Source organism: Scomber japonicus, chromosome 2 (assembly GCF_027409825.1).
Source record: "Scomber japonicus isolate fScoJap1 chromosome 2, fScoJap1.pri, whole genome shotgun sequence".
Taxonomy (NCBI): Eukaryota; Metazoa; Chordata; class Actinopteri; order Scombriformes; family Scombridae; genus Scomber; species Scomber japonicus.
In genome coordinates, this window is record NC_070579.1 from 17,116,559 (window position 1) to 17,143,009 (window position 26,451).

The window sequence follows — 26,451 nt, forward strand, 5'->3', positions numbered from 1 at the left end:
GAATAAAATTCATTGGCTTCAGTCAGTCCACAGGGTGTCAGAGTACTTTACAGTATCAGGTCTGATAAATGGATCTACCCTCTTACAGTGAATATTCTGCTCTGTGCTGTACTCTTGACTTTCTCAAAGTGTCAACTTGGTATTGCTAGGTCAAGTCCCTGCACCCTAAGGTCCTTGAGGTGCCAAATAAATTAAAGGGAGAGGTAAAAAAAAAAAGTCTAACTTAAACATTAGCGTAAGCATTTGCCTTATCACCCCAGGTCTGCGTTGAGTGTGGGGGAGAGTGGCTGCACTGTAAATTAGCTTGGCGCTAAAGGGCTCTGTCTGATAGACATAGTGCGCTGAGCACTAACACAGATGTCGAGGGCTCATTTACAAAAGCCGGGCTGCTGTGTTGAGCCAGTGGCCCAGAGTGAGTCGACAGCGCTTTTCTCACAAATATTGGTTCTGCTGCCCCGGCTCAGCCCAGCTCCCACTGAGTAGGAACCGGGGAGGAGGAGAAGAAGGCGGGGTTGGGGGGAGAAGAGGATGACAGTTTTCCCAGCCTCAGCCCAGGGAGTCAGGCTTTTTCGCTGACTGGTGTTGCGAGCGTGGCCAGCTCTTCTGTCAGCACTTTCCTCTCCTTCATCTTCACGCGCACAGCCTCCATTAGCTGGCCGGCAGAGGGGATCTGCAGGGGAGGGGAAGGATAGAAAAAGGGGTGTGGGGGCGGTTGTAGAAAGGGTAAGAGAAAATGAGGAAAACACACAAACGCACCACTATTAAAAAAAAAAAGTCTGATTTTTGACACCTGGCAGCTTTTCAGAGAGCCTATTTACTGTCTTGTGAGTGAAACAAGAGAACCTCAGATGTGTGCCTGAGGTCTTGTGAAACTTTTGAGGGACCGTCCATGTTGAGTGTTTTGACAAAGCAATTCACTAAACAGGCTATACAGCAGTAGTTCCAAAAGCTTATTCCACACCTTACTTTTTTAAGTATCTATTTTCAATCAGCGATAATTTATGATTCCCAAGTACCAAGTGCAGCAAAACGGCGACCATTGCCTTTTTTGGAGTAGTTGAGGAGACACTATGCTTTGCCCAGAAGCCAAAGTTGATCAGTTTTCAGCAGACATTCCTGGAGGCATTATTAAAACAGTTTGGGCATCACTTAGGACATTTACAGTATCGTTGTGTTTTTACTGGACTGCATCAGTGCTGGGAAGTTAATGAGAACTGATGTCCACTTAATCATAAAGGATTACAAAAATTGTGTATGAAGAAACTTTCTATAGGTGTTTGCTTAGTAGTTGTCCTGGAAACGATGGAAAGGTAAAAATAAAGAGGGGGGCAGGCTTTTCCTCAGAGCTCAGGCTAATTTTGTTTTTCCTCTGAATCGACACAAGGATTTTATGGTCATTAGGGCGCCTGATCAAAGGCAGGCATTCATACTGTATCACCCATAAATATTCACTTCAAGTATGTGTGCAGCTTTTTACAAGTGCCTTTTTAAAGCGAGGGAAACAAATTCATTCCCTGAGCAACTTCCCAAGTCACATGGCAAGAGATGAGAAGTGGACAGGCCACGCTGGAAATAGTGACTTCAATATCATAAAATCTTTCATTTTCTATCTCTTAAAAGAGAATGTGAAAACATGAGCTATTGAACCATACACAGAAAAACAGGCTGACACAAGTCTGAAGTACTGCACCAGAGGAATACGAGGTATCATATTGCTTTGAAGTGATTAACACACACTCACAAAACATATTGGAATTAGGTTCACAGCTGACATGTTTTAAAGTCACAGCAAAGGACTGTGATGTGATTTGAAACCATCAACTTATCACTTTCCAGTACGTATAGTGAGTGAGAACCTCGTAAAGCACTTTCAACACATGCACTTACACATGCACACGCACACTCACACACAAATGCACGGACAGTCCCTCTGCCCCTAAAAACCTCTCTCTTCTTCATTAAAGGTAAGAGGAGCAGGGAACACAAGGCCCAGTGTGCCGGGTAGTGTTTGTGTGTGTGTGCCCACTTGAGCATGTGTGCAGTGGGAGTCAGTTCCAGCAGCACTGGATGCATCAAACACACAGCGCTATTCCTCAGAGAACCACTACACTGAAGTAACTGCTGAGACATCTCCCTGTGCACCCATCCTCTTGGGAGAATTCACTCTGTCTCATACACACACTCACACACACTCACATAGGCACAAACACGTACACACAATTTCCTAATCAGCTAATTGCACTTAGAGCCACTAACTATGCAAACAAACCCACTAAAATAGAGACACAGCCACAACACAGGGCTCAATGGGACAGCAATGAGGGAGACTGGATCATTAAAAGAACTGATATGGGAATATGGGTAAACAACACTAGCAGGTAAACATGATCTAGATAAACCTTATCACTAAGACGATTCATAAGGTTTAAGATGCTAAAAGTACGAAAGATGGAAGCCCAATATGCTTTCAATTCCTTCATGAGAAATCAAAAACAAAGTGTAGTGTATCTGCAAGGGCATGACGGGATAAGGCTTCAATTAAGATGATATACTTCACGAAATACACTTTTTGGGTCTCTTGGTCGATAAATGTTTATATAGCGTTTGATAAAATACCTCTTGTTTTGATTCGTCTCCCAATCGTGTGCGACTCACATCGGCAAGATTCTGGCATCAGCAAGCGAAAGGACACATGAGCACCCCTACACAGGTTCACAAACGGGACAAGCAGGGCTTTCATTCCCTTTCATCTAACTGCCACATTTGCTGGGGACCGATACCCTGCAGGGTGGTTGGAGGTAAGCTGTGATGCAGCTGCTCTTCTGGATCCCCTGGGCTGCTTAAGGCAGTGTTAGGAACTGGCACTAATGTTATGCTACAGTTGATTTAGCTGGCCCCCCTGTCCCCTTTGGCAGAGCTGGCCAGCACCAAAACCAATGCTAAGCAACTAAACCACTGTTTTACAAGAGACCCTGTCCCCTTTGGCAACACTAAAACAGCTACCGTAGCATTAAGCCATGCTAACTCTCACCCATTACTATTCAACAGGCCCTGCAGAGCAGACCTTTTGTCTAGATATGATTTCATGAACATGTTTCAGAAGTGAACTGACATGTAAAGCCACTGACACTGACAAGTATGTGTGTGTGTCTGCTAAGACAAGGACAGGGGCTGCAAGCAAAAGGTGTTTTTATGAGCCAATTAAATGACATTGCTATTCGATAGCCTGGGGCACACCTCAAGGCAAGGAGCAGCTCAAAGTTGCAGCACTCCAGTGACCATTGTCTGGTAGTGGCATTACACACACCAACTTTTTTTTTTTCTTAACAGATCGATCATTCCTGCTCTTTTGTCTTCTCCCTCAGAACGGGTTAGTGCAATTATTTCCAAGGGCCCAATTTGTGAGTAGTTGTAGAGATTGTGTCAGGATACTGGATATCTAAATGAGTGAGAATAAGGAGGGAGGGGGAATCAGAGAGCCTAAGAGAGACATAAGGGGGTAACGTCATCCAAATTTCTGCATGCCCTCACCGAGTGACTACTGTGTTTCTTTCTCAGTCATTCACTGGTTATTAACAACCTACAGTAACAATAGTCGTATATAATTGTCACAATCAAATATTTTTACTGAATTCAATTACAACACTTTCCTATAAAAACAACATTCCGATGTCAGAAGATGTGTGTACCTGTGTACCTGTAACTACATCATAACTTTGTATATCATTGCTGTGGTTAACAAGGATGTATACTACATTTTAAATTTCATAATAAGAAGACCAAGGTAAGGTTTCTGATCTCACTGGTATGACAGCAGCGTTTTCAGTACGGTGAAGGATTCCTGATACAAATCTCTGTCCCTGGTTTGTGAGCAGTCTCCAATCTAGGCCACTATTCAAGGTAAGGGAGAAGTAGTTACAGTAGTTTTATCACAGAGGGGAAAAAACAGCTCTTTGATCTTTGATCTTCTCACTTTTGTTTGAAAATCAAATTTATCAAACGGGGGAATAACAACAACAACAACATGATAAATAGATAAAAAAAGCCCAAGCACAAAGGCACCATACTAAAAAGTCTTGCATTTGATTATCTCCGATAATGAATATGTCACATTTGCAAAGAGGGGCTCAGGTAAGAATACCACTAAAGCACCGACAAGCCTATTCTCTCTCTCTCCTTCGTAATTACCTACCCCTGCAGCGGAGCAGATCCCTCTCTTTTCTCCCCTTTAGGCCACTAGAGACTGATATGAAAGGGAATTGGACACTTGGGGCCACAAATGCTGTAATTAAAAATCTCTCCTTTTCTTGATACGTTGTTTGGAAACATCATTTCAGTGCGCAACATGCATTTGTTAGGGATCTGACCTAAATACACCCTAGATTAAACACAGGAAAGCACCGGGTCTTTGTTTCAGGTTCCTACTCATTAGGTGTGAAAAGGAGGTGATTCAGGCACCACTGGGGTTTAAATATAGAAAGGTGATATCCATACAAAAGAGATGCAACCTTTAGGTAGAATTCAGCAATCAAGAACATACCCGCGATTAACAGTACGGCTCATTGGCTGGCGTAATGTACTGGGAAGCAGCTACGATCAACAGAAGTGGCTGTGCCAACAGCAAACTGTCACATACGATACAAAAAGGTGTTGGAAATGACTTCCACCCCCCATGTTTACTTAGTGACATAAGAGGATTCAATAAATATAAAGCAGGAGCCATCTATTCAGTAAGGAAATGTCCACTTTCATCATTAATTCTCTTTCTGTGCAACAGTAACTCAAAGGGGGGAAGCCCACTGTTCTCCAGAGGACTACCCTGGGGTCCAATCAGACTGGCAGTAACCTTAAAACTCTAAAATAGCCTCATGTGTCAAAGAATAATAATAAGATTCTTCACCTGGCTTATTCCAACGATTCTAACCTCCTGAAATGTGCTGAAATGTTTTCTATACTGTAGCTGCTGAGTTAAGTAATCTCCCAAATAGTTTAATGGCAAAGAAAGAGCATCAGCAAGCTGTATTTCCCATTTATTTTTATGTGAAATACAAGATGAACAGAAGAATAAGTCACAGCGAGCTCTGGTATTAACAACTCTAACACCAGCCTTCAATTGGGGATCCCCCCCCCCCCCCCCTTGATCGTGCCACTGTTCTAGTGACATATTTACAGTACAAAGGCTCGGCTCAGGTCCCCTCCACACACATACAAACACACTTAGAGACGAAAAAAGAGTAGCTGATTTAATTAGCCCAATCATTAAATGAAGCTTAATTAGAGTCACTTTCCTTCAGAGAGAAGAGTGGGACTCAGAGCTGTTCCTTGTCATTACAGAGGCATAATGAGCCACACAATGCAACACACTGCCGCTCACCCTGCCAGCACAGACAACAATAGAAAAGTTTCTCAGTACGTTAGCACTGTAAGACACTGTGTCTTTGATATGTTTAATACAGAGGGTTAATGATGTAATGCCCTATGGAAGTACCAATAGGGGAGAGACGCCTTGACAAGAAGTGACATGAAGAAAGTCTGTTAACATTAGATAAATGATGCCATTTACCACTGTTGGAATGAGCTACAGCAGACCTTCCCCGAAGTTCAATATGGTTTCGAAATTACAGGAATTATTTGAGCCCTGTAGTCCATCCATAAACGCCTCTGATGTTTTATATCAAGTCCAGTCCAGATTGGTCTGGCCTGTCTCTACCACTGTCTTAATGTTCGCTAGCTTGTTATAGTTTGGAGGCTGATAAGAAGTGAAGCTTGTACGTCTCCCCAGGGGGTGATTGTGAGGTAAATATTAGCAGGCCCTCAGCGCCACCCCATACCAGTAAACCAAACCGCTGTCCTCTCATAAAGAAATCAACAGAGTCAATGACTTTTTAAATGTTATTATGCTGTCATGAGGCTTGAGATGGGTATGTGTGTGTACAAAATGAGTCTGAAAAATGATCTGGAGGGAACGTGAGTGTTTGCGTGCATGTGCACACGCTTGCATGCACATGCTCCTCCTGTTCATTATTGGCCAGCAGCAGAAGCCAGTCATTTCCCTGTCTTCATAAAGACTTGGCCCATTAAATTCTACCTCCAGTCAATAATTAGGACTCCACAAATAAACCAAAGGCAATTAAATCAATGCTTCCCCGGGCCGGTGCCTGGACCCCATGGCCCACATGGACACTCCATCTTCACTGCTGGCCTTATTCATGGTGGGTTGCGGTGGAGCCATACAGTACACCCCCTGGCCTGCTCATGATTATTAGATAGCACCGTCCCTCGATCCTGACAACGGAGCGTTGCTTATGGTGGCTCTCTACTGACAGGAGCAGGGTTTGATTTCATTAACTCGCCAATGGAGCTGAGGAACGAGGAAATGAACGCAATGTTTCATTTGATTTTGAGTGGACATGTGGGGCAGCGGTGAGTGGGCTCCAGAAATCTATGCCACTTCTTTGGTATGAAGGGAGCCGTAACTCAACACATACACAGTCACATATCTCAACAACACGCTATTTTCCAATGTGTTGCAGATGTCTCTCTTTCTTGTTATGTTGACATGTGGCAGTACATGACAGTGATGGCGAACAATGGCTCACACACACACGCACACACGCACACACGCACACACTCTGAGTGAGTGATGGGTTTGCTATTGACAGGGCCACTGAAATAATAAAGTGCTGTCCCACTGGCAGCTCCATTAGGCACTGACAGTGACAAGATGAGGCTGTCGTAAGAGTGTACATGTGCACACGAATATGTACACATACTCTCATACACACACACACACACACACACACACACACACACACACACACACAAAGACACACGCACACAGACGGACACATCCTTGTCCTCCTTCAGTGACAGCCCCAGCCAGTTAAGGACATGGATCTCTCTCTCATCTTTCCTTTCACTGGGTCTATTTCTGTCTCTGTGTCTTTTTATCCAAAGAAGTGTATGAGTGCAGTTCGGAGGTAAGATCATATCACTATTAGGGGAGTGTGTTATTAGTGTCACAGGCAGGGTGACAGGACAGGCCATTTCACTTCACAGATGTTCTGCTTGGTGAGCCTTTCATAAGCTATCATAGACAGCAGAGAAGCTGTAGGGGAACAGTGTGAGAGTTCTTGAAGTGTATTCCCTCACTAAAGAAAGTAAAGAATCAGTGGGCATGTATTGTACAGGCACATTATCTTTGTGGTTTTAAAACTGTCACGTTAAGAGAGCCACCTGACTCAAGTTCAGCTGCTAAAATTGTCTTCAGCCCCTCACAAAAATTACAGAAATATGTATGAGGGGACACAGGCAGAGATAAAGCCTAATGCTAGTCCCCTTGATCGACACTACGCTTTTAAAAAAACAGACAACAAGAGGAAACTGTGAGATAGAGAGGAAAGGAAGAATTTGAAATAAATAAATAAATAAAAAACAGAACAAGATGGACTTGAAAGGGGATAGAAAAAGTCTGTTGCAGTGAGGGGGGGGGGGGGGGTTACTGCAATGGTCCCAGCGGTCCCCACAGGGACCTGGGGGCAAGTCTCAGCCTTGTCATACTCCGCTCTTCTCCTCCTCCTCCATTCCCCACACCAGCTCCAGCCAAGCTCCCCCCTCCACCTCCACCACCCCTGTTCTGCCCACGGAAAACGTCGATAGCAGGCTGCCGGTGCCGAGGTCTCTAGTGGACACTAGCTCATTCTCCCGGCATCGACAGGCCCGCCAAATCAATATTTAGTTCCCCACTAACAAGCTGCCTCGGGGTCTGAGCCAGAGAGAGAGTGAGAGTGAGAGTGAGAGTGAGAGTGAGGGTGAGAGAGAGGGAGAGAGAGAGGGAGAGAGAGAGAGTGAGAGAGAGAGAGAGAGAGAGAGAGAGAGAGAGAGAGAGAGAGAGAGAGAGAGAGAGAGAGAGAGAGGAATGCGGGACAGTGGAGGATGGCAGAGAGAGACAGAGAACAGGGACTGAGAGCTGTCCAGCTAGAAGGGAAAAACATGGATTCAATAGAGTGTTGTGTGTGTGTTAGTGTAGGAGGGGGAGAGGAAGGTGGAAAGGTCAGAAGAAGATCTGGGGAACAAGAGAACAGTGTCTGGTGTGTGTCGTGGTGCGGAGGCGACGCATGAGTGCCTGCGGCAGACGCTGACAAGAACACAGACAAGACACACATACACACACTCGACACTCTCAATCATACACATATCACAATGAGCAGCCGTTGACAGCACTTGAGTAAAGCTCCAGCAGAGCACTCACAGATGAGTGGCTGTGCACACAAAGACTACAACACTAAGTGAGGACGGAGTTGCTTTTCTTTGTTTTATCTTTTGCATCCTTGTAATTTTCACAGACTGGGGAAGGACACATTGGAGTGGGAACTGAAATTCATCCAATTACAGTATTTGGGTACAACTGTTCCTCAAATCCTTCTACAAGAAGACTGATAAATCAGTGTATGTTAGACTACAATAACTGCTGTGATTGACACAAAGATGCCTAACCATTATAATTCAAACATCTAGAAATAAAGCATAAAAACACTACGCTAAATTCAAACGTGCTAAAAAATGTTTAAAACTTCTTGGCATTTTAATTATTTGTAGTTAGATACATTGAGTAAAATTATTATTCAGTACTAAAATGGCAGTGAAACAATGATTATTATTATTACAATAAATCAAATATATCACAGAGCATTTCTTTGTAAATTTTGTGGGAAACATTTTGGCAATAATTAATAATAATAATAATACTAATAATAATAATAATATAATAATTAAACAAAACAGCGCTCAGCTCATTGTGACATAAATGTAAACATCTGACTGTTTGTAAAAGAAACAAAAAATCCCTCAAATTTGAATTAAATGAGGTGCAATTTAAGAAAACCGTATTTATCCCAGTTTGAACAATGTATTATTTTCTTTGCGACTGAATCAGTCAAGCGGTGTTGTGTCTTATGTTTCAATTTGCGCTTCTCCCATTTCAGCTTTTCTTATGTTAACAACACTGAGAGAGAGGAGAGTAGCAGAGAATAAGATGCTCTGTCTCACGGCCACACAGAGACGCTTGTTTTAATAATATGAAACAGCGGTGAAGTGATAACCAATTCTCCTTTTTACTTGTATAAAGCAACACAGATTATAATCCCACTTCAAATTAACTCAATGTATGTTTTTTCCCCTACATGTTTGAGTTATACTTTTTTGTGAGAAAGAACCACTCTCCATTTTCTTTTTTTTTGGCCATGAAGTTAAAAAAGAACAACTTTCTCCCTTTCTGACAAATGTCTACCTTTTGGCACAACAGACAAATCTACACCTCAACTAAGACCACCTCAACAACAACAACAAAAAAATAAAGGAATAACTTAAGTTCTCTGTCCTGAATGTGCAGGCATGAGTAACCTGATGAAAGAGGCTTACCTTCTGCTGGAGGATGTGGTTTAGGTGGTCCAGCCACTCCTGGTCTCTGGGACTCTCTGAATGGGCCTCTGTCCCCTGTAAACACAACAAATACATATATTTCAATGACATGATGGAGACTAAAAATACACACTAATATTCCTAGGATTTACTACAAGTATTCTCTCTAATATCTGCACTAAATCCTAGGAATATTAGTGTTTTGTAGATGGATAAATTGTCCAAGTTTTCAAATGAGTCAGACTAAAGATATATTTGATGTTTCTAGAGAGAATCTGCCACTGTATCTTAACATTGGCCTCTGTGAGCCTCCTGCTTGAGGGCAAAACTGTAGCATCACTCCAGCCAGGACCTTGAGGAGGCACTCTGGAGACTCAGTGGCTGGGTACGCCAGTATACCTTTGCATGCTACTCATGTATAAAGACCGAGCAGAGTGGTAGCCTTGTTACTGCTAATGAACAGGGTGAAGAGTGACTGCATGGCCATGTACACCTCAGCACTAATGTGCTACCTCTTCACTTCGAAACCCCAGGTGTTCCTGCACGAAATGTTGTGACGAGCCTTGTACTACCTCACAGGGACACAGGAAGGACAGGAGGGAGGGGGGAAGTGTGTGTGTGTGTGTATGTGTGTGTGTGTGTGTGTGTGTGTGTGTGTATGTGTCCCTGCGCTTCTAGACTGGTGGACTGTCCAGTGACATGTCCACAAGGGGGCTCATGCAGACTTTATGTGGACTTTCATAGAGTGCACTCTGAAGATCACCCAGTATTCATAGCAATAATGGTGTGAGTTGGATAGACAAATGTTTGTTTGTCCTACTAAGAAAAATATCTGACTATATACGTTTTTAAGCTTAAGCTGAGAATAGTATTAGCAATATAAACACTTAGTCATTCAAAGTAATGGGGAGTATAACTACATATTAAATGACTGTCTATGTTTTTATCTAAAGGGGCACATTCAGGGCACAAACTATGTGCTCCTTGTATATGTTTTTATGGCTATTATCTGTGCAAATTCAGCTTTAATTGTCTGTGTGTGATTATTGAGGAAGATTAGTGTGCAGTTGATATTATAATCACTTCAGACTCATCACAGTGTGTGTGAATAAAGTCTACCCGGGCCCAGTCCCCAGGTCTGGAGGGTTGACATTTGTTGCATGTCACACCCTCTCTCTTCCCTTGTTTCCTGTCTTGTTATACAAAACTCTCAAATAAAGGCCAAATCCCCCCCCCCCCCCCCCCAAAAAAAAGAGGGAGAAATACATGTGTTTCCCTCCGGGTTTTCCCAGCTTCCTGGAACCTTAGGTGTGATCCTTTGTGATAGTACTGGGGCTAGGCTAATTTCAGTGCATGCCTAATTAGTGACTGGTGCTTAGAGTAACTGAGAAGTAGGTAGAGAGCAAGGGGGAGGGGGTATATTAGTGAGAGAGAGAGAAATGGTGTGAGAGGAGGGCGCTTCCTTGTGACAGCTCCCTCAGAGATGAACGTGGTATGTGCGTGAGTGAGAGCGATTCTCCACCCTTGGCACATATATAACAAAGCACTGACCCTCCATCTAACATTAGGTGCAAAACAAACTGGCCTGGCAATTACAGCCTTATTACATCTGGATCATTAACTCCACAACAAGTTGCCCAGGGAGCCTGGAGCTGGTCGGCCCTCCCTGGTCCTCTGTTGCACGCTATGGAGTGGATAGAGGCAAGTAACAGTGTGCAGTATGATACATGTGTATGAACATGTGTGGTGTAGGCGCTGATGTTTGAGAATACTTACAAGGCTTATGGGCATTTATATACATCCCATTTATTGTGTGTACATGTGCGTAATGGGGCAGCTTTAAGTTACTGTATAATTTTAATTGCTTTTGAAGCAATTAATACATGAATACATTTTAAAAACAGTAGGTGAACAATTTTCCCGTTGCCATAAAATCTTTGAAAATATGGACTGTTCAGTTTTGATATTATTCTGTCAAACTGCACAAACACTCAAGTCACAACCAAATTTCAGTTCAGTAAAACACCTCCAGGAAAAGATCAAATTTTCTGCAGGTACATTTCAGCCAACCAAGACTAATGCTCAGGAGGAAAGAAAATATGAAGCCCTTGAAAAAGATGGTGGGCATTACATGAAGGCCATCTGTTCCCAAATTTCTCCCAAAATATAACCACTACCAGGAATAATTCATTTAAAAATTATAATAAGCCTGAAATTCAAAACTACATTGATTTCAAAAGCAAGTACCGGTGCCCTACAAAGTTAAAAACAAATATTGCTGACAGAGAAATCTACCAAACTAAAGAAACAAACTATGCTGGCAACTGAGTATTCTCATTTAAAAGTAAAACCAAAAAGTAAAAGAAGTCCCACAGAGCCCCGAGCTCTCATTCAGCACACTTGTATCGCACAGCCCAGTGAATAAATGAATACACTTGCTATGTGTTGGACTTGTTGAAGACTATCGGGACATCCTGATAACCTCATGTCACGTCCTCAAGTCCAAAGAAAAACACACAATCTACAAAGATTGTGAGAATGTTTCTTACAATTTTTTAGTGAAGGGGTAAAAGAAGGAGAAATGTAACAGAATTTTCAATACTATGTCACAAACCAACCTTAGTTCAAACTGCGGATAATCTAAGTATACAGTATTGTATGCTGTAGTTTCATTTTACTTTGATGTTCACAGCTAGTTTCAGCCTGGTTTAGGTGGGGTGCATCTGATTTTGATTTACCTTGTTTCATCTACATATAGATACAGACTACCATTCAGGTCTTTTAAAATGTCCTGGAGTCCCAAGTAGTGTATATTATTCAGTGGCCTTTGTTTCTCCATGACACCCACTTACACACACAAACCATTTCCCTCGGGATCTATTTCTGACATTTACATTCAAACTCTCTGTAAAACATGCACGCACCTAAACCTTTCACCCCGCTCTGTGACACAGCATTATAATTCACTGGTGGGTCCCAGCACTGTGATGATCTACAAAACGTTCAATTATCTTAACAGGAAAAACACACCGACCATGTTAAGCCCGCCATTAAAAACCATTAATACGATGGAGGGAACAAGTGGCGAGGAGAAGAGAGTGATTTTACCCGCAGAGATTTCAGCTCTGATGAGGGGGACTTTTTGTCAAATGAGAAACTGTTCCCCGTCATCTCCTGGGTGGAGCTGTGCTGCAAAGGGCTAAAATTGGTTTCAAGTGTGAGTAAGTGCCTGATGCACCCTCTCTCATCTTGTGATAGATGGGAGGAAGTCCCCAGGGATTGGAGGTTGATTGTAACATGGACTTGCTAATTGATGACACGGCTGGGTATGATCTATGGTGGAGAAAGGGCCCACCAACTTGGAAAAGAGTGTGAAATTCAAACTTTTGCAAGCAGACAATATCAAGGAATTTCAGTTCAATGACTGGTGAAAGAAAAGAGTTGTACTTCCTCAGTTTGTGTCATATTAAATCTAAGATAAAGTTGGCAGCTGTTGCAGGTATTTTTGATATTGTCTAGAGCAAGAACACTGGCTTCTAACATGCAGCCACATCCTTCTGTGTTGTACTGTAACTTCCTGACTTACCTTGGTGTGTGGTTCACCTTTTACACATTACTTGGTGTTTAGCCTTGCTTACTTGACTACATCTATCTACCTATCAATAAGAGAAGGTCAGGCAGAAGCAGAGCTTTCCAGCAAGGCTAAATACTGTTAGAAACAGGTGGAGAAAAAAAAAAACTAAGAAGTAATTTCCTCATTTCTACACAAACACCAATATACAGTATCTGTTCCCAGAGGACAGGCTAAACTTACTGTACTCATTTAGTGTCAATTGACAAAGAAGATACCTCAAGCAACAAGTCAATCTTATTATATAATATAATATATATAATGCCTGTCCCATGTCTCTGGTGCAATCAATGAAAACTTTTAGGGTGTTTAGAAATTGTACAGAAACAAAAATCTATCATAGGTATGTTAAGTGCTCTGGGCATAATTTAAACTTGATATAGATCATCAAGTTAGTGTTTGTAATGCTGATGCATGGTGCCTTGGCCTTACCTGCTCAGTGTCCATTATGTCCGCAAGATCATTCTCTGACATATTGAGGATGGAGGCTGCGATGGACTTAGCTTTGATCATGGACTTGGCTGAGAGGCCGCCCTTTGCTGCCACAGCATTGGCCTGCCTCAACCTCCTCCTCTTCATCAACTGCTGTTTGACCTCTTGAACGTCTAAAAGTATTTCACTGGCCAGGGCCTGAAGGGGGAGGAGAAGACGGAATAAAAAAAGAAGAGGATGATGAAATGGATATAGAAAAACAAGAGGGATAGCTCTGCCTGGCAGATGAATAAATGAAATTGATCAAGCATGCGCCAGAGAGGCCTAGTACATTATGGAGGAATATTGAGTTTGACACACTCAGATTCTCTTCGGTTTCGCCTCATGCTCCCTTGTAGGAATGTGGACCTGAGGGTTTGTTGCCCTGTCGATTGAAAGCTGAGGGAACACAGCTTTGATATCAAACGCACCCCAAGTTTTGCTAAAATCTCAACAGACTGAGAATCATGCATCAGAGAGAGAAAGACAGAGAGCTACTGAAAATACAGCCATTCATTTATTTATTTGCTTTCAGAATGTCTCATAGTACAACAGGGCAGCATAACACTGTTAATAATTAAGCTATGAGGGGCTGTTTCAAATGGTGCCCAAGTGAATGGCAAGCGAGACGAGGAAGGCCTGGGATGGCACAGTTGTCGGGCACTAAATGGGAGTTTGCTCTAAATACAGAGAGACAATTAAATGTTAAAACTGCCACTGTACACGAGGAAGTCAATAAAGTAAACTCCCCTTTGCTTCATTTTGAGCTTATTGATCGAGGCAATAATCTTCTGTATCATTCCCTTGTAAGCCTCCTGAAAAGCTGACCTTGGAATAGATGGTCAGATGAGGGAAAGCTAGAGAAAGGAGAACTCATAGTACACAATAACAGAATAATAATAATAAAAAAACAAAAAAACAAAGAACAACTTGCTCTTAGACAGCACACAATGTAACCAAGCAAGGTAGAAATACAGTGCGAGCACACAAACACACTTACACAAAAACACTCAAGTGCATAACAGTAACAGGGGTAATCACACATGAACAATGTTGAATAGCTGCAAACATCTCCACTCCTCTCTCTTAATTCCACACAGGTGGACCAGATGCAGTTTATAAAGCCAGCGGTGATTCTCACAGAGTCCTGAGTGAGTAGTTTGAGGCATGCAGCTGACAATAAGTTGGGTATTGTTACCTGTCTTTGTGCAAGTTTGAATATATATTGTAGAGGTCAGTCATGTAGACATACAAAGGAGACATACAAGAAAACTATCAGGATCACATTACACAAAAAGCACATAGAGTAAAACAATGGTCTGCATAAACTGACTAGTCCCTTTAAACTCCCCCTAGATAACAGTGTGACCAGTTTAATTCAATTATATTTATATATTTTATTAACTGTCAACACTGCAGGACCATTTTCACAGGTGGCCTACTACTTCCATGTAGATGTAAAATAAGAAGTGTAGCACTGAGTTGCACATTAATCATAACTATTGTTCCCTTCCTGATAACAGAAGGCAGCTCTTTTTTTGGGGATCTAAGAACCGTGTTTAACCTTAAGGAATACACAGCTCATTAACTAACAATTGGAGATCCTATTCTTTTATTTACAGCCTAATAGGTATTCACTGTCACTAGTCAAGGGTTACATTTAATTGACCTAAACCCTGCATGTGGAATAATCCAGAAAGAGATTAAGGGGTGAATTTATCACTCATTCTCAGCCCTAGGAACGACAAAGAGAGGGAGGTGAGAGAGTGTGGATGCACATGCACACGCATGCACAAGTTATTCAAATACATACATGGAGGGTTTGTGTGTGTACATGTGTACGTGCCTATGTGTGTTTACTAAGAGCTGTTAGTCTGGCTAGTACCACAATCACTATAGCCAGAGGGCCAATTTAGACAGGACGAGGATTAGGGCATGGAGATGGGGATCAAATGAGCAGCTAAAAAGATATCCTCTTTAATAACTAGCTATCTCTGAACCTCTTCACACACGAGGACACAAAGGGCCATTCAAAAACATAAGAAGCATTATGGGAGGAGAAAATGCTTTAATTTTGTCAGATTATGCAGGCACTGATTTATAAAAACTGCTGTTTATTGTTTGTTTGGCCTACAAATTTGAGTGAGATGTTTAATCGTGTGAATGGGTACTGTATATCAAAGGAATTTGAGGTAATCACATATAAATGTGTTACATCACATCGTTTAGGATACTGTACTTCCCACACCTATAGCAATTTCTAGTAATAAAAAAAAAAAAACCCTCATACATTCCTATTCAGAAAAAAGATACTAAACAAACTGTGCACAATCTTGTACTTTTCAGAAGGAATGACAGGCCAAAATATTCTGTGCAAGAAAACTGTGTGTGTGTGTGTGTGTGTGTGTGTGTTGTGGAGTAGTCACTACATGCAGGGCCACTGTTTAGCAGTTCAACAGCAGTGCTTACAGCCTGGGGCGTGTGCATGGGCCAAAGGGTTTGCTGGCACACAATAAAAAAATCTCCACACACAAATACAAACACACAGGCACAAAGAACAAAAAAAAAAAAACAAGCTCATGAAGACACACAGACACATCTATACACACACACACATGCGCGTAGCCCTCCGGTCCTGATCAATACATGACAAGAGTAAATCTCCTCCGGACGTCAGGCAGTCCAATCAAAGGGCTTGGTGTTCTTATAGGGGATCACAGGAGCCAGGGGGAGACAAACAATGATGTGAATCCTCAACAACAACACAATGGCCCCACCAGCCTAAGGTTATGGGAATGGAGGAGAGGAGTAATACGAGCGTGAACTGTATGTCTATACGTCGTGTGCTTTTGCAAATAATGCAGCTTCTATATTTAGGTTATATGTAGATTGCATGCATATGAGTATGAGTGCGTAGGCTGCATTATTTGCAAAAAAGAAAGAACGCTAAAGGTTTAGTTGTGTGAAAGAAATCAGAAGTTAGAAAATGAAAACACATCGTATCTAGTTAAAATTCTCCTCAGCAGTACAAGAAAAATAATTGTTTTGGAGAAACTGTGGAAGATTGCCACTAAACTGTGTCCATAATATGCCACTTGATTTATGTGTGTGTGCAAAAACACTGTCACCACTATCCATCTCTGCCAAGCCCTTTCCTCCTTTGATAGACAGGTGTCAGCTGAACAGAGTTGATGGACAGTCTTTATCAGTCTCTGCCAGACACACACACAGACTGACACGGACACACAAGCATTCCTCAAGGTGATGGATTAGGCCTACACAAAGACAATAGTGCCCATTCCCACTGGGCACACTGTATTCTAACTGTGGTGGCCTCTATCTCCTTATACATTAAAAGAAAGTGCACATGCGTAATGAAATGGGTCATTATGCATGTGCTCTTTCTTCTAATGTATATTCCCATACTGGTGGGCAGCTGGCAGGCCAGGTGAGATGAGTAATGAGTAAATCCTGTACTCTGGGTCCGGGTCTCCTCCCAGTGGACATGCCAAAAATATATCAACAAGGAGACATCCTGATCAGCTGGTTAACCCATCTCTTCTGGCTTCTTTCACTGCAAAGGAGCAATGGCTCTACTCTGAGCTCCTCTTGGATATCCAAACTCTCATTAAAGAAAATTATTAAGGAAACAAATTTCAGTTGCTATTCCCCACCATTTTATCCTGTCAGAATGAACAACACTCTGAGATACTTGAACTCCCCAAACTGAACACTTAAAGAAGGTGGGATAGTTTGAACTGCTGTTCTGCACACAAGCACATGCAACAGTCTGAACCTTCATCACCATGACATAATCACTTCCTCCTTATTTGGGGAAATGGCAAGATACTGGCACTCCACTGGGGCTCTTGAGTATTCCCACAACTGCCTGGGGAACTCTGGAAAAGGAAAGCCCAGCCTGTAGAGAAGGTGAACCCTACTCTACAGTATTTAGTTGGCACATATCCACAAGGGAGGTGACATTCCCAGAAGCCACTTTTCATTTACCTCTTGCAATGCACCAGATCCCAACATCTAGTCGTGGATGCACACAACATCATTATAATTGGTAGGTGAAGGACGTGCTGGCATATACTACCAGTTTAAAACGAGTGATTGACTGTACAAATTTCTCATGACCTTTGATTCCTTGCCCTTATAGTACAGTACCTTGATGAAAGAATGAAACTGCTCCAGCTGGGAGTAGGCCTGGCCTAGCTGTCTCTGAAGCCTTTCCAAGGCAAAGGAGCTCTGCTGGGTCAATCCCTCCATTTGCTCAGTGGCTGTCTTTTCCAGTGCAGCCAAAGCCTGCTCACTGGCTCCCACACGGGCCTGTAGGGCGTGAATGCGCTGCTCCTGTAAAGAAAAATAGCAGGCAGAACTGATCGTCTGAAAGAAAATTATGTTTTTTTTCTACAAAAAGTAGAACGTCTGCATCTGTGTATGAAATATTAGAGGCAATGACATTAAAGACTGTTTTTTAAGTTATTATAGGATTTGGAAATTTCTGACAACACCTAATTTTAGGGTCCTGAACAGGCTGAAGGCAACAGATAGACCGCACCAAATTTCACTTGGATGCAATTATTACAAAAATCCTACACAAACTGTAGGCTTTAAGTTCTTAACAAACAAGAGTCAATGAAAAGCATTTTCCCAAACATTTTAAATGTATTTAATATCACAGTTTTACAACTTTGAAACAGATTTGTATATATTTTTCCCTTTGATTAATGCTTAATGAAACCACCATGATTCAAAGTTGGATAATATAAAATAAAAAAGTCCAGAGACAAAACTGTCTGAATTTACTACAGTATATGAAAGAATAAATTAACAGCTCAGGTGTTTCATAGATGAAATCTATGCTCTAATATGATGAGAGATAAGCTGTTTACATGTGACCATGCATATGCACAGTTAGTTACATTGATCAGTTACTGTACTCAACTTGCCTCTCACTGTCCAAAGGCTGCGGCACAAAACAAACTGTTCAAAACAAACATTAAAAAAAAGTTTTTCAAAACAATATGCTGAGGTAACATTTCAAGTTTTCCATATAATTTAATTTTAGAGACAATTGACAGTGTGGCAGTGTGTTCGTTTCCAACCTTTTTTTCCAGGTCCTCCTTCAGTTTGGTACAGGAGGCCTCATACTGGCTTTTCTCTGTGGTTGCCACACTCAGTCTTCTCTTCAGAGATTCAATGAAAGCCTTCCTGTTGGTGGCCTCCTCTGATAAAGTCTTCACCTGGACCAAAGTGGAGCAAAGGGGAAACAGGAAGGTAAAAAAGAAAGCTGAACAAAAGGGTAGCAGTGGGTACGTTTAATGTTCAAACAGGAATGTTGGAAGTCTGCATTTATCTATAAATCAATATAAGTGACTCTTACAGTATCTGTTGTCTACAGTGCTTTCTAATAATGTAAAACTTTCACCATCAGATTATTCCTTTCAGCTATCTTCAGCAGCCTCTGATTTAAAGAGGCTGCACAAATTATAAGCAAATGACACCAGGATGACACAAAAAACCATACACACCTCTACACACATCAGACTGGTTGGTTATAAATACATACATTCTCTTAACATCATCCATTCTTCCCAGCTTCATCTTTGGAAGACTGATGTTTTATTCTTTAAACCCACCGTGCAAACGTTGCTGACATATCAGTTACAATATCATGTAATAATTTACAATGTTAAATATAATTACAACTGAACTGATTGATGCAATAATATGAACAGGCTCAACAACATTATAAATGATTTATTTCCATCATCATTGTAGTGTACTATAATTAACTGTTCATTTAATTTGTAGAGTTGTCTGTCATGTGTTTGTGTTCATGCTGCAACACCCTACATATTCCAGACTTAAGTACAGTATGATTTCCTCAAGAAACAACTTAGCATTTGTTGAGCATTTGTCATGCTGTACTGTGATTGGTTAACTTGTTTAGGAGCTATGAAACCAGTGATGTGACTGACAAGAGTGTACTTATTAATCACCACATCCGCCTACCTATCCACTTCACCCTGCCCTTTTGCACTTTTTGCTGTTACACATACATGAACAAAAATAGCAAGTGTTCTTGGAGACGCCCACACAGTCCTTGTATCAAAGATCTACCAGTTTGCACATGTTGTTCCTCTTGCGTGATTAAAATTGGACCCATAATATTTGGGTTATGACAAATGCAGAGCACCAAAATATCTAACTTCCTCTGTGAATCTACCAAAGAGCATCGAACTAACTGGAAACCATGAGGATTGTAGCAGCTATGATGTGTCATCTGTACCTTCTTCTCTAGCTCCTCCACCTGTCCACGGTAACTTTTTTCCATCTCTTGCAGGAACTTCAGCCTCGTCTTCAAGTCTTCCACGAGGTGCCTTTTCATGTTCACATCTCGCTCCGTGTGGCTCGCCCTGAAAACATACATAAAAGTGAGCACACATACATGCACAAGGCATAAACGAGTATCTACACAGATATACACAGTCATGCAAAACCACACACATACACACACACACAAACACAAACACCAAACTGGCAGGCACAGTGTCCCCATGCAGTGCATCAGCCATGACAGCTCATTATGACAACTAAATACACTGGCATGCTGTTTGGGTAAGTGGTGGGGGTGAAATAAGGATGCATATATAATTCTAACTGGCATATATTAGGACAAGTGCTCTGGCGGGGAATGGCGCACTAAGTGTGACTGGGGAGTGCTTTTTGACAAACGGCATTTCCAATCAGCAGTGACACTACTTGAGAGACTGTAATCAAGTATTTAAATGTTCATTATTTTCAGCTCAGCGTTACACCAGTCACATATAAAAACACATCAGCAGGGGGACATGGATGCGGAAAGATTGATTATGAAGGGAATACTCTCTAAAAAAATGTTGTTTGTTTGTGTGCTGTACTATGCTGACAATGCTTCCCTACAGAGAGGCACAGGCTTTGTATTGTAAGCTGTTTGTCATGTCTTAACTGTTGCAAAAATACACCTTGTGTCACTTCCTATTTCAATAACCTGCTGTATTGACATGTTTAATATTCCAGCATTCTACAGAGCCCTATTATAGTGAGGCCTTGTTTTAAATGGGCTCAGTATGTTAGCATGTTTTATTCTGTTTTCATAAAAGGCAAATATGAGGCATTTTTCATGGTTGTCTATACCTTGGGGAATTGGAACAAATGGAATAAAGATCATAAGGATGCAGTTAATTAAAATGGTTTTTGTCTTCTGTTTTTTTAATTTCAAAGATATAGTGGAGCTTTTAGCTCCCACACGCATCATAGCTTGTGTGTTTTAAATAAACAGATGAAGCAACGCCAGAGCAAATGCTTTCGTGTAAGTAAATGTCCCTGCCTCCCTTGGTGGATGAATGCCTGAGGGCAGACTGGCTAAATAAATGTGAGCTTGTCCTATTGGAGTGACATTAAATTAAATGAGAGAGGAGTTTTGCCTGGGGACTTTGGGGGAGAAGTAGGGCTGGCTGGTTACCCCATGGATTTGGCCATTAATGAGAAAACCCATATTGAACCTTTCAGATGACTGTCTGGTGTTGACTTAAAGATGGAGAGCAGCAATAACAGCCCCAGCAGCTCCCTCTGCCCCAATGCTAATGGCAATTAGATGGACAACATTTATTTTAGATGTTCTCTTCGTCTGCACCCCAAAAAGAATAGAGGATAAAAAAGAATGAAGGATATATGAAGCTTCTGTTGGAGCGTGTGATCTCTATTTATGAGTGTTAGTGGAAAGAGAGAAAGAGAGCCTCAAACTATAACCCGATCACTCGCACGTTTGTTCCCTTTGTTCTGCGCTTGTTGGCAATATTGTTCATCAAACATGCGTGTATTGTAATGATAACAGTCAGTGGTCTGAAGAGTGTATGCGCAAGCAAGAGAGCCAGGGTGTACATTTCTGTGTATGTTGTTAAGAATGAAGTGCGGGAGGATGTTTCATGTGGCTGATAGACAACAGGGCTAAAGATGAAAGAAGCAGCTTCATAAATAAGGCAGGGCCATAGTGCCGGATATTGACTGAGGACATGCCGGTGTACTTTGAAATTCATTTCTTTTTTTCCCCCCTTCTCTTCTTTAAGGCGAAGCAGCCTTGCTCCCTGTGTGTGTGCTGAGATGTACATTTCAGAGACGTCTAGACATGTCTTTCATTCTGAGAAGGGGTCCCTCCATGGAGGCAAATGGAGTGGTAGGCTAGAAGAGATGGCAAGTTATATATATGTGTGTGTGGTTGTGTGTGTGTGTATGCTTGAGTGAGTGAGAGTGTGACAAGAGCCTGAAGAGAGGCTGAGGCTGTCGTGGAAACTCAGCTGAGGGATGTTCACTCTGTCTGGCTGTGATCCGCTGTGCTTTGGTCACACACACAAACACATACCCACTGTGATTGTACACATGCCCTGGATGCATTATTGAGAATGGCAGGCAGAGGACACAGCATACTAGACAAAGAGACAGACGGGAAGGAAAGCCAAGTTGTTCTTTGTACCTTTCTCTCACTTCAAAGATGAAATCCTAATGCAGAATGATGATATATGATTTTCACAACACTGTTCAAATCTTGACAGTTTCCCTGAGTGAACTGTTTATAGCTTTACATTCGGACTGTGTAATGCACTGGGTGCTACAGTAGGAGTACCATGTAACTCATTAAGGCTTGTGGCCCACAGGCCAGAGCAATGCTGTGTGGGTTTTAGTGTCATGGGCCAAAATGGTCCCTCCTGCGGCACACAAACAATCAATACACTGCTTTGATCAGCACTCCACATCAGCTACCCACATAAGCAACAATACACTAAATGACACACGACACCCACATGCACACATGTGCATACAAACTAATTCCTTCAATCGTTTTTTATTCACTCGCTCATGAGAACATGCATAATTTCACAAATGATTCACACAGAAGAGAAGCATGCATAAGTGGAGTGCAGCAGACAGAGTGCTGCCGCATGGTGGAATCAAACACTGCAGATTAGAGCTGCAGCAAATGTGCAAATATGCAGACAGAGACACAGAGTGATGGAAAGACAAAGACGGAGAAAGGTATGCAGAAGGACGAAAGGTAAAGTAAGAGCTGTACTGCAGAGCAAAAAAGAATCACAAAGAGAAAGAACTAATACTAATGAAGACAAAGATGTGACTAACTTGTCTTGCAGCTGGCGGAGCTTGTCCTCCTTCTCCTGGAGTTGGCCTCGCAGGGCTTTGTTAGCTGCCACCTGCCTTGTGACCTCCGCACTTGCACTCTGGGGGAAGGGAACACGGTGTGTGTGTTTGTTAATGTGTTTGAGCGTGTGCGATAGGGGGTGGGGAGAGTTTTCACGACACAGCTGATGACAGGTCAGGCACAGCATGCCTCCTCATTATAGTTACAGCGGGAGGGTGCAAGGTGCTAAAAGAGGTTAAGAGGAAAACAGTATTTTTCAAAGTGGATGAGATAAGGGGAGTAATTAGGAAAAATAACAATTTCTAGACCTTTACCACATAATATATAAGATTGAAGATTGTGTAGAAAATATTTTAATATATTTACCAACCAATTAAAAAATGCAGGTGTACACATTTTGTTATTATTAATAGAATTACAGCATTTTATATCTTTATAAAATATCAATGTATTTTTTAAATCTCTCATATTTTTGCATTATGACAAGACAATAGAATTTCACAATTTAACTACTGTTTGACCAGAAATGTTCTCTACACTAGAATTTTTGGGCATTTGTTAGCAACTGATGATGCTTTTATCACATTTAAACTAGAGATACTGGTGAGATTTTTGTAAACTACACCACTTTTGTGCTTTACTTTGCTTTTCTTCAGGAGTAACAGAGACATACGGCTCATGACGACAGCTTGGCTTCTGATCATGAGATTGATGGATATTTGAATGTACACGTACACTTTGGTTTAAAGGGTCCTGTGTCTCTTGTGGGAACTGTACCAGTACAAGCTTTTGACAATGCGCTCACTCAGTGCATGCACCCCCACAGCGCATCCCTCGCCTCTCCCTTCTGCTGTCACCTGACATGACTTCCTTGGCTGTGTGTAACGACAGCAGCAATCTGCTCGGTGACACTGATGAGCTGGCTGCGGAGAGGGTGATAATACTGTGGTACCACTCACGCCTCATTCCCTATGATGTAGGGCACGTCTCTAATGTTATTCCCCATTTCTCATCCTTCTGACAGGTACCCCGTAATAAGATCAAATGATAAGAAATGCTAATTCATGTCGAAATCACATGCAATTTCAGGTGATGTTAACTGTAAATTGAAAGGCTTAAGAATGTTTTTTTAATTTTTTTTATGCTACATGATTTGAGAGTGAAACCTTGACAGTTTCTTTCAGAGTTTTGAAACTCCTCAAGGACTGAGAGCTATTCAAACCAGTGAGATGTTAAAGTGACTCAGAAATATTGATGTTTGATAAAACACCAAGGAAACATTTTTTGGTTGTCTCTTCAACTACAAAACGTAAATGCATGTGAATACCAAGGCTGCTACACGGTTTGGTATGGCATAATGAGTAAAATTTAAAAAGGTAATTTTAACTGAACTGTGCAACATTCATGAACAATATTTTCTTACTTTTGTCCCTATTCTGGTGTAGCTCGGTAATGTTTGATAAACATTCACAGCCAAATAGCATTAATGCTCTCAAAATTGCCCTTGTTATTCATATTATTATCCACTTAAGCTTCATAGGGCACAAAATTGGAAATGAACACAATCCTTAATACCATCATCCTATTAAGAGATTTATCTCATAAGGCGTGCACAATAAGACAAAGCATGACGGCAATTCATTAACCCCAGAGCTCTATTTGTAACATACAACCTCTAACCTTAAGTTTGGCCTGAAGTTGTTTGACCTCATCTTCCAGGGCCTGAGGGGCAGGGTTAGCCAGAGCGGGCATGTTCCTGCCCTGGCAGGAGCCCTCTGCATGTACAGGTGCTGTTGGTGCTGCTGGTGGTGGTGCATTTTGTTGGGGGAACGTTATCTTCCTCCACTGCTCCAACTCCATCTCCAGAACCTTTTTCTGCTGCTCCACACCAGCCAGGTCAGAGGTCAGCTTCTGCAGATTGACCGACAAACAGAATTGGAGGTCTAGGCTACTGCTGATGCCACAACTAAAAACAAAAGTTGTGTCTACTGGTTACAAAACCAAGAAAACCTATTTGTTTTTCATGGAATGATGAGAGTTAAAAAGTAATAGAGAGATATATTATATTACTACATGAATCAATATTAACTAGGAGAAGTTTGATTCAAACCAAAATCCAGCTTTCTCTGCCTTAGGTTGTAAGAAAATAAATCCTCCAAGTAACACACAAGTCTTTACTTTAAATTTACATAACATGAATATGATAAAGGCAGATACAAAGAAAGCACAATATGTCTGAAATACTGTATGTGTTACCCACTGGAGAGCTGTGGGCTCTGCTTTAATATCTCGTCTGTGATAAGACTCTTTTTTTAATGCTAATTAGGAGACAGATGATGCCGTTGCCCGGTAAATAGGGCCTAATTCTCACTGTGATTGGCATGCATAATAAAGCCATCCTGCAAAATCAGAGAGCACTTTGGGACAGAGGGAGTTCAGCATTTGGTAAGCAGTTGGGTTTAGAGTGATGAACGATAATGGCACTAGCTCATCATGTACAATGTACAGTCTATCAATAATTCTAAATAAAAAACATCTGAGGTGAGTGCTTTTAACCATGTGTGTGGTGCAGGTCAAAAAAGCTCATTGTCTGCTTTTTAAGAAAATACAGGACAGAGTTTTGTTCAATACTGCCACAATTAACTGATCTGGTGTCATAAAAATCAAGAATGCTTAATGGCACAAATAGGAGACATGATACATGAAGAGGTATGCTGCACACATGGAGTAAATGCTGGAACACACACACATAAACAAGTGAAACCGCAGATTCCCAGTGGGTTGCTCTCTGCTCTGCATACATGGAGGTTATTGATATCTGGTTGCTGGCTGACACCTTTTAATAGAATCCCTCTTGTTTTAGGTTTCCTCTGCTCTGTTGAAGACACACAAGCCATATCCCCAGGGAGAGAAGGAGGGAGGCAGAAGTAGGAGTGATGGAGAGAGAGGGAGGTGTAGCGAATGAATGAAGTGGGGCTATGGATGCAGTGGTAGTGCTGCACGAATTAAGAGTGGCATTGATGACACTTCCTGTAAGACTGGCTTTGATTTCACAGGCCATTTTCAGCCCTGGTGAGAGATGACACTGACACAGACTGATGAACTGGTGGTCCATTAGGCTGGAAGAGAGGACACCTCTCTCGCTCCCATCTGAGTAGTGGTCGCACTGATGTGGTTCCAAGTGATACTAAATCATTAGCAGGCTAAATAAGGAAACAGAGGCTGCTGAAATAGCTACACACCCAAGAACATATACTAAAGTCACACATGAATGCAAGAACAAATGTGAATTTGTTTCATAAATAAACTTGGGAACAGACAAGTGTAACATCTTACTCAACCAGTTCCTCAATCACTTTGCATTCATTCCGTTTGGGAAACTTTTTATGTGATATGTGGTTAAAATTTAAATTATGTCTGGAGTTTTTTCCATTCAGTTATGTCTGTTTCAGGCCCTAATCCTGTGATAATCCCAGCACCCTTACATGAAAGAGGAGGGAAGGACACTCCACACTTAAAGAGATAAGGCTGGTAAAACGTGGGCGATGTCACAGTACACCGCAAACTCAAGTAAATGGGGAGGCAAGAACTGAGTAAGGTAATCCAAGCAACTAAATGATCCTGTATTGGGATGATACGCATGACTAGCACATTTTGTCAGGAGCTAGGTTTGGTAGGAATAGAGAGGGGGTGTTTCACCTGACACCTGAGTTTTTTAAGCTTCTTA

The 26,451-nt window shown here is 41.7% G+C and overlaps 1 protein-coding gene across 1 annotated transcript in view; it reads right to left on the reverse strand.

Moving 5' to 3' along the window:
- Nucleotides 1-202: 202 nt before the first annotated feature.
- Nucleotides 203-26,451, reverse strand: part of cntln (centlein, centrosomal protein) — an 83,321-nt gene continuing 57,072 nt past the window's right edge. The window contains exons 19-26 of the mRNA XM_053330923.1: nt 24,405-24,635; nt 22,706-22,803; nt 19,821-19,947; nt 18,634-18,771; nt 17,693-17,878; nt 13,484-13,681; nt 9,421-9,495; nt 203-670 (exon numbers count right to left, since the gene is read on the reverse strand). Coding sequence (XP_053186898.1) covers nt 560-670; nt 9,421-9,495; nt 13,484-13,681; nt 17,693-17,878; nt 18,634-18,771; nt 19,821-19,947; nt 22,706-22,803; nt 24,405-24,635 — 1,164 coding nt within the window. The 3' untranslated portion in view covers nt 203-559. The remainder of the gene's footprint in view (nt 671-9,420; nt 9,496-13,483; nt 13,682-17,692; nt 17,879-18,633; nt 18,772-19,820; nt 19,948-22,705; nt 22,804-24,404; nt 24,636-26,451) is intronic.